General features: G+C 43.5%; 1 protein-coding gene across 1 annotated transcript in view; it reads left to right on the forward strand.

Moving 5' to 3' along the window:
• LOC115152278 (metallophosphoesterase MPPED2-like) overlaps positions 1-12,195 on the forward strand; it is a 46,318-nt gene that overhangs the window by 16,456 nt on the left and 17,667 nt on the right. The window contains exons 3-4 of the mRNA XM_029697005.1: positions 7,060-7,241; positions 9,876-10,101. Of these exons, the coding sequence (XP_029552865.1) occupies positions 7,060-7,241; positions 9,876-10,101 (408 nt within the window). The remainder of the gene's footprint in view (positions 1-7,059; positions 7,242-9,875; positions 10,102-12,195) is intronic.

Raw genomic sequence — 12,195 nt, forward strand, 5'->3', positions numbered from 1 at the left:
GCATCCCCCTCTGGAGAGACCTGCAGTTGCGGTCGGTGCAGTTGCCGTACCAGGCGGTGATACAGCCCAGCAGGATGCTCTCAATTGTACGTTTGTGAGGGTCTTAGGAACCAAGCCAAATTTCTTCAGCCTCCTGAGGTTGAATAAAGCGCTATTGTGCCACCTTCACCACACTGTGTTGGTGGACCATTTCAGATTGTCAGTGATGTGTACGCCGAGGAACTTGAAGCTTTTCACCTTCTCCACTTCGGTCCCGTCCACGATCAGCTCCTTCGTTTTGTTGATATTGAGGGAGAGGTTATTTTCCTGGCACCACTCCGCAAGGGCCCTCACCTCCTCCCTGTAGGCTGTCTCGTCACTCCCTGTAGGCTGTCTCGTCATTGTTGGTAATGAGGCCTACTACTGTTGTGTAGTCTGCAAACTTGATGTTTGAGTTGGAGGCATGCATGGCCACGCAGTCATGGGTGAACAGGGTACAGGAGGGGGCTGAGTACGCACCCTTGTGGGGCCCCTGTGTTGCGGATCTGCGAAGTAGAGGTGTTGTTTCCTACCTTCACCACCTGGGGGCGGCCCGTCAGGAAGTCCAGAACCCAGTTGCACAGGGCGGGGTTCAGACCCAGGGCCCCGAGCTTAGTGATGAGCTTGGAGGGTACTATGACTATAGCTCAGCATTCAACACCAATGAACATCATTCTGATGTAGGTATTCCTCTTTTCCAGATGGGATAGGGCCGTGTGCAGTGCGATGGTGATTGCGTCATCTGTAGCTCTATTGGGGCGGTATGCAAATTGAAGTGTGTCTAGGGTGTCAGGTAAGGTAGAGGTGGTCTGATCCTTAACTAGCCTCTTAAAGCACTTCATGATGACAAGTGAGTGCTACGGGATGATAGTCATTTAGATCAGGTACCTTTGCTTTCTTGGGTACAGGAACAATGCTGGAACCCAACACAGACTTGGAAAAGCTTCATCAGTTGACAGGAACACAAACATATTTTCCTTGTACGGACTGGCTGAAGCCTGACTCCTTGAGCGTGAATAAAATGTCAGACATAACGTCAGACATTTTTACGGACGCTGTAGGGCAAACAAAGTTGTTCACAATTCAAAATATGCACACCACTAGTCACCCAATGACCACGTCACCTTCCTCATCCTCCATGTCCTCTCTATTGCCATAGATGTTCTCCTCCTCCAAACCCAGGTCCATCTCTTCATCTTCTCCAATGAATTAGGACTGTGCCATAGTGTTGAATTGTTTTACATCCTAGACATATTTCAGTATGTGCACACAAATTAAATCTTCTCAGGTTTTATGATTTATACATTATTGGTATTGACAGCTTTTTCACAATAACTTCCTGGAGGTGAGGTGAGCAGTATAAATGTGACATATGAGAAGACAAAGCAACAAAATATCCAATCCAAAGTAACTAGGGCAGAGATATAAGATGATGACTCACCAATGCTTCTTGTATGTGGCATTAGAAATGACACTAGTGTGCCTTTATGACACGGTCCAGTTGGTCCCAATGCAGATGATGCGATCGGCACTTCAGACTGGGGAGGTACAGAGATTACACACGAAGGTGTAGAGAAGGATCATCCATCATGACAAAATGAAAACATGTTTTAGCAATCTTTGCAAATTTATTGAAAAGACTAGGCAGAAATATCTCATTTACATAAGTATTCACACCATTGAGTCAATACATGTTAGAATCACCATTGGCAGCGATTTCAAAGCTGTGAGTCTTTCTGGGTAAGTCTAAGACCTTTGCACACCTGGATTGTACAATATTTGTACATGATTCTTTCAAAAATTCTTCAAGCTCTGTCAGGTTGGTTGTTGATCAAAGCTAGACAGACATTTTCAAGTCTTGCCATAGATTTTCAAGCTGATTTAAGTCAACTGCAGCTAGGCCACTCAGGAACATTTCAATGTATTCTTGTAACCATCTCCAGTGTATATATGGCCTTGTTTTAAGTTCTTGTCCTGCTGAAAGGTGAATTTATCTCACAGTGTCTGTTGGAAAGCAGACTGAACCAGGTTTTCCTGTAGGATGATTTTTCCTGTGCTTAGCTCTATTTTGTTTATTTTTACCCTGGTCCTTGCTGATAACAAGCATACCCATAACATGATGTAGCCTCTACCATGCTTAAAAATATTAAGAGTGGTTCTCCGTGATGATGTTGGAGTTGCCCCAACCATAACGCTTTGTATTCGGACCACATTTCTTGCAGTTTTACTTTAGTGCCTTATTGCAAACTGTATGAAGTTTTTGGAAATGTGTTTTTCTGTACAGGCTTTCATCTTTTCACTCTGTCATTTGGGTTAGTATTGTGGAGTAACTACAATGTTGTTGAGCCATCCTCAGTTCTCACAGCCATTGAACTCTTAACTGTTTTAAAGTCACCATGACGAAGTCCATAAGCAGTTTCCTTCCTCTACGGCAACTGAGTTAGGAAGGACTCCTGTTTCTTTGTAGTAACTGGGTGTATTCTTCTTTGTGAGGCATTGGAAAATCTCCCTGGTCTTTTGTGGTTGAATCTGTTTAAAATTCACTGCTCGACTGAGGGACCTTACAGATAACTATGTGTGGGGTACAGAGATCAGGTACTCATTAAAAAATCATGTTAAACACTATTATTGCACACAGTCCATGCAACTTATGTGACTTGTGACTCCTGAGTTTATTTAGGCTTGCCATAACAAAGGGGTTGAATACTTGACTCAAGACATTTCAGCTTTTCATTTGAAATTAATTTGTAAAAATGTCAAACATAATTCCACTTTGATAATATGAGGTATTGTGTGTAGGCCAGTGACACAAAATCTATATTTAAATTCAGGCTGTAAAAAGAAGAAACGCACACTGCTCTTGCTAGTATCACTGCGCTTTATTAGGCTTTTCGCATCTTTTTTTCTCATCTTATTCAAATCTTATTCAATTGTTACGATGCTTCTGCAACAAAGATGGCTCAGATGTGTGAGTGCTTTTTGAATTTTAAATTCAGGCTGTAACACAACAAAATGTGGAAAATGTCAAGGGTTGTGAGTTCTTTCTCAAGGCACTGTATCAGCCTAACGCGTAATGTACACTGAACAAAAATATAAATGCAGCATACAACAATTTCAAAGATTTTACTGAGTTACAGTTCATATAAGGAAATCAGTAAATTGAAATAAATTCAGCTCTGGTGGGCATTCAGCATGCAAATTGCACGCTCCCTCAACTTGAGACATCTGTGGCATTGTGTTGTGTGACAACTGCAAAGTTTGGCCTTTTTATTATCCCCAGCACAAGGTGCAACTGTGTAATGATCATGCTGTTTAATCAGCTTCTTGATATGCCACACCTGTCAGGTGGATGGATTATCTTGGCAAAGGATAAATGCTCACTAACAAGGATGTAAACAAATTTGTGCACAAAATTTGAGAAGCTTTTTTGTACGTATGGAAATATTGTATTTCAGCTCACGAAACATGGGACCAACACTTTACATGTTGCATTTTATATTTTTGTTCAGTATTTATAAAGCCAAGCTATCATTTATCACAGCATACAGGCAGTATTAAATAATATAGCTAGTATCTGTAATAATGTTATATTATTTAGATGCTTATGTAACGACCAAACTCGCTAAAAGTGAAATAACTAAGTTGCTTGCTACTTGACCTAGCTAGCCAGCCAACTTTTCTCGACAATTTTGGTATGCAAATGACATTAATCAATACTTAAAAAATATATAAATGCAAGAATTTCAGAGTTTACTGAGCTTCAGTTCATACAAGGAAATTGAAATAAATTAATTAGGCTGTAATCAATGGATTTCATGTGACTGGGCAGGGGTGCAGCCATGGGCCCACCCACTTGGGAGCCAGGCCCAGCCAATCAGAATTAGTTATTTCCCCACAAAAGGGCTTTGACAGACAGAAATACTCCTCAGTTTCATCAGCTGTCCGTGTGGCTGGTCTCAGACTATACCTCAGGTGAAGAAGCCAGATGTGGAGGTCCTGAGTTGGCGTGGTTACATGTGGTCTGCGGTTGTGAAGCCTGTTGGACGCACTGCCAAATTCTCTAAAACAACGTTGGATGCGGTTTATAGTAGAGAAATGAACATTCAATTGTCTGGCAACAGCTCTGATGGACATTCCTGAAGTCAGCATGCCAATTGCACGCTCCCTCAATTTGAGGCATTTTGTTGTGTGACAAAACTGCACACTTTAAAGTGGCCTTTTATTGTACCCAGCACAAGGTGCACCTGTAATGATCATGCTGTTTAATCAGCTTCTTGATATGCCACACCTAGGAGGTGGATGGATTATCTTGGCAAAGGAGAAATGCTCACTAACAAGGATGTAAACAGAAATAAGCTTTGTGCATATGGAACTTTTCTGGGAAAGTTTGAGAGGTGGCTGGCTGGCTCCTATGTTTCAATCCCAGCAATGTGTCAACATTCACCATTTGATAAGCTTGCTAGCTAGCAGAGAAAGAGGCTAAGTTAGCTCGTCAAAAACATTGCAGGCGGGGTAGCCTTACTTGTAACATTACTAGTGTATATAGGTAGCAACCTTATAATGAACGTTAGCTAGCTAGATATAACAATCTAGAAATCTTCGCTAGATTATGTATAGATATAATTTATTACCACATTGAACTTACCCAGTTTATCTCCATCACTGCTGACACTTGCGATGTACCGGGAGGTCGGTAGGAAACAGAGGTTGCAGGCTTCATATTCACGCTCGGCACAGAACCTGGTTTCAGTCGGAGTCTCATTCAGAATCCTGCCTTCCCCTGGTTATAGCCATCGAAGTCCTCCGGTGTGAAATGAGCATCCCATACAGTAGACTGCCCGCGGTTCCCTTACGCCAACTGTACCGGTCCCACTTCAAAGCTAGCTTCATGTTTTTGGGCCACAAGTGAGTCCATCCTTGTGGGTATTATCTCACCCAGCAACAGCACACCTCCTTGGGATATTTAGCTTTTAAAAAAGCTGTTTGGTCTGAAATGAAAACCAACACTAGCTACGGACGACAGAGAACTACTACAATGATCACCAGCTCGCTCAGCTACCAAACGATGTAGTAACCAAAAGTGTTAAACAAATCAAAATATATTTGAGATTCTTCAAAGTCCCCCTTTGCCTTGACAGCTTTGCACACTCTTGGCATTCTCTCAACCAGCTTCATGAGGTAGTCACCTGGAATGCATTTCAATTTACAGGTGTGCCTTGTTAAATGTTCCTTTGTGGAATTTCTTCTTAATACGTTTGAGCCAATCAGTTATGTTGTTTCTACGTAGGGGTGGTTTACAGAAGATAGCCCTATTTAGTAAAAGACCAAGTCCATATAATGGCAAGAACAGCTCAAATAAGCAAAGAAAAACAACAGTCCATCATTACTTTAAGACATGAAGGTCAGTCAATACAGAACATTTCAAAAACAGTGCAGTTGAAAAACCATCAAGCGCTATGATGAAACTGGCTCTCATGAGGACCGCCACAGGAAAGAAAGACCCGGAGTTACCCCTGCTGCAGAGGATAAGTTCATTAGAGTTACCAGCCTCAGAAATTGCAGACCAAATAAATGCTTCACAGAGTTCCAGTAACAGACACATCTCAACATCAACTGTTCAGAGGAATCAGGCCTTCATGGTTGAATTGCTGCAAAGAAACTACTACTAAAGGACACCAATAATAAGAAGAGACTTATTATGTTCCGGGATTCTTCCGATGGCATTGAGGAGTATACCCTTCCCTGGATCTGTGCTCCAACTCAATCCTGTCTCGGAGCTCTACGGACGATTCCTTCGACCTCATGGCTTGATTTTTGCTTTGACATGCACTGTCAACTGTGGGACCTTTTTATATATACAGGTGTGTGCCTTTCCAAATCATGTTCAATCAATTGAATTTCCCACAGGTGGACTCCAATCAATTTGTAAAAGCATCTCAAGGATGATCAAAGGAAATGAGATTCAGCTGAGCTCAATTTTGAGTCTCATAGCAAAAGGTCTAAATACTTATGTAAATAAGGTATGTCTGTTTTTCTGTATTTAATGCATTTGCAAAATAATTCTAAACCTGTTTTCACTTTGTCATTATGGGGTGTTGTGTGTAGATTGCTGAGGAAATTGTTTTATTTCATTCATTTTAGAATAAGGCTGTAACTAACAAAATGTGGAAAAAGTCTAGGGGTCTGAATACTTTCCGGAGGCACTGTAGGTACGCTCATTTATTCATATCTGACAGGGCAGGAGTATGGAGTTCTGAATAATATCCTGGATGTTGTGGAGGTTTGCATTAAAACACCTCGGGCGACTCATTGAAGCTAGCAGCCTAATCTCTAATTTGCCAGCTTCATTCCATGCATCACAGTTTGGCACCTGTCTAGCCCTGCCAGCCCCAAATCCCACATGACCTCGCAGTCACAGCCTGGCAGCCTCAGTCTGGCAAGAGGGACCTGCACTAACTTCACTTCAAAGTCTAAGCCGTTGGGTGGGGGGTGGTGGTGTGTTTCTACTAAGCTAACAAATGGAATTAGTTATTTGATTTTGAATTTTAGGACCCTTTAAGATATATTACTTTTTGGGGGGGATAAAATGTTAACTTTGGCTACAATATAGCCCATAGAAACGCAATGTATAACACATTCAGAAATGGCAAAAAAGACAATAAAAAAGAAATCATAAGGAAGGACAGACACTTCAAAACTGTATATGTCTAGGAGATATAAGTGAACTCAGGACACTTTTCACATTACTTTTGTAGGTCAAACCATTCGGACTCTACGTTTTTGTGAGAGAACTGATTTTTCGAGATGTCTCATGGTCTGACAAACACCAAATGTAGCCTGGCCACCTTCCACCGTAGATGCGGAAGGCCGACCATAGGCGGATGCGCTGGATTGAGACGCAATCCACCAATTTTTATTTTTCTAATCTTTATCTTAAACTGATGGATTTCATGGGGATTTTTTTATTTGATTGACACAGGGCTGCTTTAATAATTTGACAGAAGCTAAGAAACTGATTCTGCTGTCCCTCTTCGATGACAGGGTGGAGCCCATTCCCTATGACACCCCTAAACCCTCCAGTCATACACGTTTTGTCTGCGTGTCGGACACACACTCCAGGACCGATGGGATCCAGATGCCATATGGGGACGTCCTGCTCCATACTGGAGACTTCACTGAACTGGGCCTACCCTCTGAGGTCAAGAAATTCAACGATTGGCTAGGTAAAGTGTCTCTTTTTAATGCACACACAATGCTGTTTCGTAACACTCATCATACTGTACAGTAACCTCTATCTAGGCTAATCACTGTTTTGTGCAATCTGATCAAATGTAAATATCTGTAAGTTACTACAACAGTGTTTAGTCTAATGTGGTCTTCTCAGGTCTGCTTTGACATTATTTAATATTTACTACCGCAATAAAACATTTTAAGATTAAGAACCTACGAAAAGGAAGAAGTCATTTTCCTTGAAAGCCACACATTATTAAAACACTGCCATCCTCCTTAGTTTCAAATTCATTTTAGCCTACAGCCGAGAGAAAATGGAGTTGAGCTTTCAATTTGAGCTCTATACAGAACTGTCTTAGCGTGGTAATAGATGAAGTAACTGGGATAAAGGACCTTTATCTCCAAGAAAGTTAAAAGGTCAAATGAAAATGTTTAAAATGTCACTTTGTTGACTTTAATAGATGTGTGTTGACTGGGTAACTAAGGTCTTCATCTGCAGTTATTGCTCGTTGGTAAGAGAGGGGAAATGTTTACTGTGATCTGAGGAGGTCAAGAAGCCTTCACCTTTTCATTTGTGGCATTTTACTTTCATGGACCGTTCCCTTAACCTCTCGAAGACAACTTTCTGTTTCAGCAAATATATATACACTTTATACTAGATGTTAGAACATAGCTGTGGGGACTTACTAATTCTCGTGGCTGAATGGAAGTGAAGTCGGGCACTGAAGTTGGGCGATTAGGCCTGGCTCGCAGTCGGCATTCCAATTCATCCCAAAGGTGTTCGATGAGGTTGAGGTCAGGGCTCTGTGCAGGCTAGTCAAGTTCACCCACACCGATCTCGACAAACCGTTTCTGTATGGACCTCGCTTTGTGCATGGGGGCATTGTCATGCTGAAACAGGAAAGGGCCTTCTCCAAACTGTTGCCACAAAGTTGAAAGCACAGAATTGTCTAGAATGTCAATTTATGCTGTAGCTTTAAGATTTCCCTTCACTGGAACTAAGGGGTCTAGCCCGAACCATGAAAAGTAGCCCCAGACCATTATTCCTCCTTCACCAAACTTTACAGTTGGCAGTATGTATTCGGGCAGGTAGCGTTCTCTTGGCTTCCGCCAAACCCAGATTTGTCCTTTGGACTGCCAGATGGTGAATGGTGATTCCTCACTCCAGAAAACACGTTTTCACTGCTCCGGAGTCCAATGGCGGTGAGCTTTCCACCACTCCAGCTGACTCTTGGCATTGCGCATGGTGATCTTAGGCTTGTGTACAGCTGCTCGGCCATGGAAACCCATTTCATGAAGCTCCCAATGAACAGTTCTTGTGCTGAAGTTGCGTCCAGAGGTAGTTGGAACTCGGTAGTGAGTGTTGCAACTGAGGACAGACGATTTTTACGCGCTTCAGCACTCAGCAGTCCCGTTCTGAGTTTGTGTGGCCTACCACTTCGTGTCTGAGCCGTTGTTGCTCCTAATGTTTCCACTTCACAATAGCAGCACTTACAATTCACTGGGGCAGCTCTAGCAGGGCAGAAATTTGACGAACTGAGTTGTTAGAAAGGTGGCATCCAAGCTCAGCGTTCAACACCATAGTGCCTACAAAGCTCATCACTAAGCTAAGGACCCTGGGACTAAACACCTCCCTCTGCAACTGGATCCTGGACTTCCTGTCGGGCCGCCTCCAGGTGGTAAGGGTAGTCAACAATACGTCTGCCACACTGATCCTCAACACGGGGACCCCTCAGGGGTGTGTGCTTACTCCCTGTTAACCAATGACTGCGTGGCCAAGCACGACTCCAACACCATCATTAAGTTTGCTGAGGACATAACAGTGGTAGGCCTGATCACCGACAATGATGAGACAGCCTATAGGGAGGTCGTCAGAGACCTGGCAGTGTGGTGCCAGGACAACAACCACAGCCCTATACCTGAGCAACGCAAAGGAGCTTATCGTGGACTACAGGAAAAGGAGGGCCGAACATGCCCCCATTCACATCGACGGGGCTGTAGTGGAGCGGGTTGAGTTTCAAGTTCCTTGGTGTCCACATCATCAACAAACTATCATGGTCCAAACACACCAAGACAGTCGTGAAGAGGGCACGACAACACCTTCTCCCCCTCAAGAGACTGAAAAGATTTGGCATGGATCCCCAGATCTTCATAAAGTTCTATAGCTGCACCATTGAGAGCATCCTGACCGGTTGCAATACCGCCTGGTATGGAAACTGCTCAGCATCTGACCGTAAAGTGCTACAGAGGAAGAGTGCGTACGGCCCAGAACATCACTGGGGCCAAGCTTCCTAACATCCAGGACCTATGTACTAGGCGGTGTCAGAGGAAAGACAAAAAAATTGTCAGTCACCCAAGTCATAAACTGTTCTCTCTGCTACCGCACGGCAAGCTGTACCGGAGTGCCAAGTCAAGGTCCAAAAGGCTCCTTAACAGCTTCTACCCCAAAGCCATAAGACTACTGAACAATTAATCAAATGGCCACCTGGACTATTTACATTGAACTGTTATTGGTTAAGGGCTTGTAAGTAAGAATGTCATGGTTAGGTCTACACCTGTTGTGTTCTGCGTATTTCAAATTTTGATTTGATATTCAACAATTCTTTCTGTTTCCGTCTTTCCTGCAGGGAGTCTACCGTATGAATTCAAGGTGGTGATCGCAGGGAACCATGAACTGACGTTTGACAAGGACTTCATGGCTGAGCTGGTGAAGCAGGATTACTATCGCTTTCCCTCCGTCTCCAAGCTGAGACCTGAGGATTTTGACGATGTTCAGGCCCTCCTCTCAAACTGTACTTACCTGCAGGACTCTGAGGTTACAGTCAAGGGTTTTCGAATATTCGGGGCACCGTGGTAAGTATATCTCTTGTCTTGGGTTAAATATCATGAGTGCTATGCAGTGTTATGCTACAGTGACTATAGGTCCGATTTGTAGATTTGGGTTTTTAAAAAAACTGGAATTCAGCTAAAAATGTGTTTTTAATTTAGGAAGTCTGTTCAAGTATTCCCACAAAATATGAGGCGTGATCATGTCTCAATGTAATTAAGGTGTGAAACTATTATTTAAAAATAACAATCTCTTTTTTGGGTTTAGTTGTGGTCAATTTACAGTGTCTAAATTATTATATTTATTTTCTGACCCCCTTGACCATTCACTCCGACAACAATCAGCTCGTGGCTGAATCTAGTTGCCCCTACCCCTGCTCTAGAGGCTTTTCGCCGAGTGACAGACTATTGCATAATATGGCCTCAGTGACACTGATCACTGTACCTGAGTTTGCCCGTGTTGCTCAAATACTTTATGCTTTACATACAGTGGAGGTGATGACAGAATGTGTGTGGTGACTCGCTTTGCTTGCTTATCAAGTGTGTGAATGAGTCTAGTTTTATTTTTCCTTTACTAGTGTGTGTCTCAAACACTCTACAGAGTATTCACTGCTTCTATTTTCTTAATCCGTTATTGCTTTTTACCATTTCTGTACCTCATTGAGGTCATTGCCTTGTTGTCCTGAATCCTGACAGGGACTCCGTGTTTTTGGTTAGACACAGAGTGCCTGAGACACACGGCTGATTAGTTGGGTGTGGGTCAGTCCCAGCCATGTCCTCTCCTCCTGTCCTAGACTTGTGGCATGTCCTGACATGCTACAGGCTGCCATGGAGACATGTACTTAATAGTGTACTCAGCTTCAGACTTATGTCATCACACACCCATATCCCCATTCAGCCACACCGCTGTGTCTGACTTGTGTATATCTCCCAGGCCCAGTTAACCCTTCAACCACTGCTTCTCTAGTTTCCCCTGTACTACAGTGTCAGGAGGGGATGACTGATCTCTGATTTAGATTAGGAAGTCCGACTCAGAGGTAGTTCATGAGGCAAGTGAAGAGTTTCGCTGTAGGCCTGTCATATGATTCTTCACATTCTTTTTTAATGCTGTGCCAGTGACACATTTTTTTATTTCTTCCTCTAAGACACTTTATTGACCTTTTTTTTAAGAGGCTAGAATTACAAAACATAACCGAATGTAAACTTCATCTCTGTGAACTCCATCCCCCTGGTATTCTCCCCAGTAGGATGGACAGAGACATGCAGCCTGGCTAGCTGTGCCGAGGTCCTGGGTGGCTGGAGAGGGCCAGAGCAGTGGAATCATGCCATTGTGTGTCAGTCTGCCTGACCCTCGTCTGGCCACCACAACTCCCTGCTGGCTGGCACACACCAACCTCCTTTCACAGGCTCTCTTCCCCCCCCTTCCCAGAGCTAATAATCTCTCTGTCAACCACATGCCTCCATCTGCCTGTGTTGTTCTTCATCAGCCCCTGGACATTTGGTCTTAGAGAGAGAGCGAGAGAGAGGTCATGGGGCTTTTGTCTCCTCAAGCCCCAGTTGAATAGGTATGACTCATCTGACAATGAAAGTCTGACCAGGTGTAATGTTATGCAGATGATTGTGAGAGAAGTAGTGTTTTAGGTCTTCATACCTTAACCTGGCTCAGTCAGTATGATATTATATTATATTTGCTTCCTGAGCCCAACTCTCATTCTCAGTGGCAAACCTTCCTGTGCTTGAGGGTAACTCTCCTAGCTTGATTTAATCCTATATCTTCCTCTTCAAAGGTTTTGGTTTTCCTGGTGATAGTGGAATGTTTCTCACAATGCAGGCCGTGAGGAAAGAGCAACAATGAGGGCAGAAACATGTTTCAGTCAGAGTAGTGCTGAATCAAATTATTATTTTGGCAAGAGGGGCGGGAACATGAAGGGGAGTGAACCAGCCGACAGGATGCATGATGGGAGGTCTATGGTGTAGCTCTGGGGTGATCTTTACCGGGGCGATTTCCCAGCCTCTCCAGCAGGAAGGGGCCTTTGTTCCGACACATCCTGGTTCTTTTGTTGGGGCGTACGGATCAAACCCTGGGCCTGACCCCGCGCCCCCTTAGGGACAGCACTCCCA

The sequence above is a fragment of the Salmo trutta genome, chromosome 17 (assembly GCF_901001165.1).
Source record: "Salmo trutta chromosome 17, fSalTru1.1, whole genome shotgun sequence".
In the NCBI taxonomy this organism is placed as follows: domain Eukaryota; kingdom Metazoa; phylum Chordata; class Actinopteri; order Salmoniformes; family Salmonidae; genus Salmo; species Salmo trutta.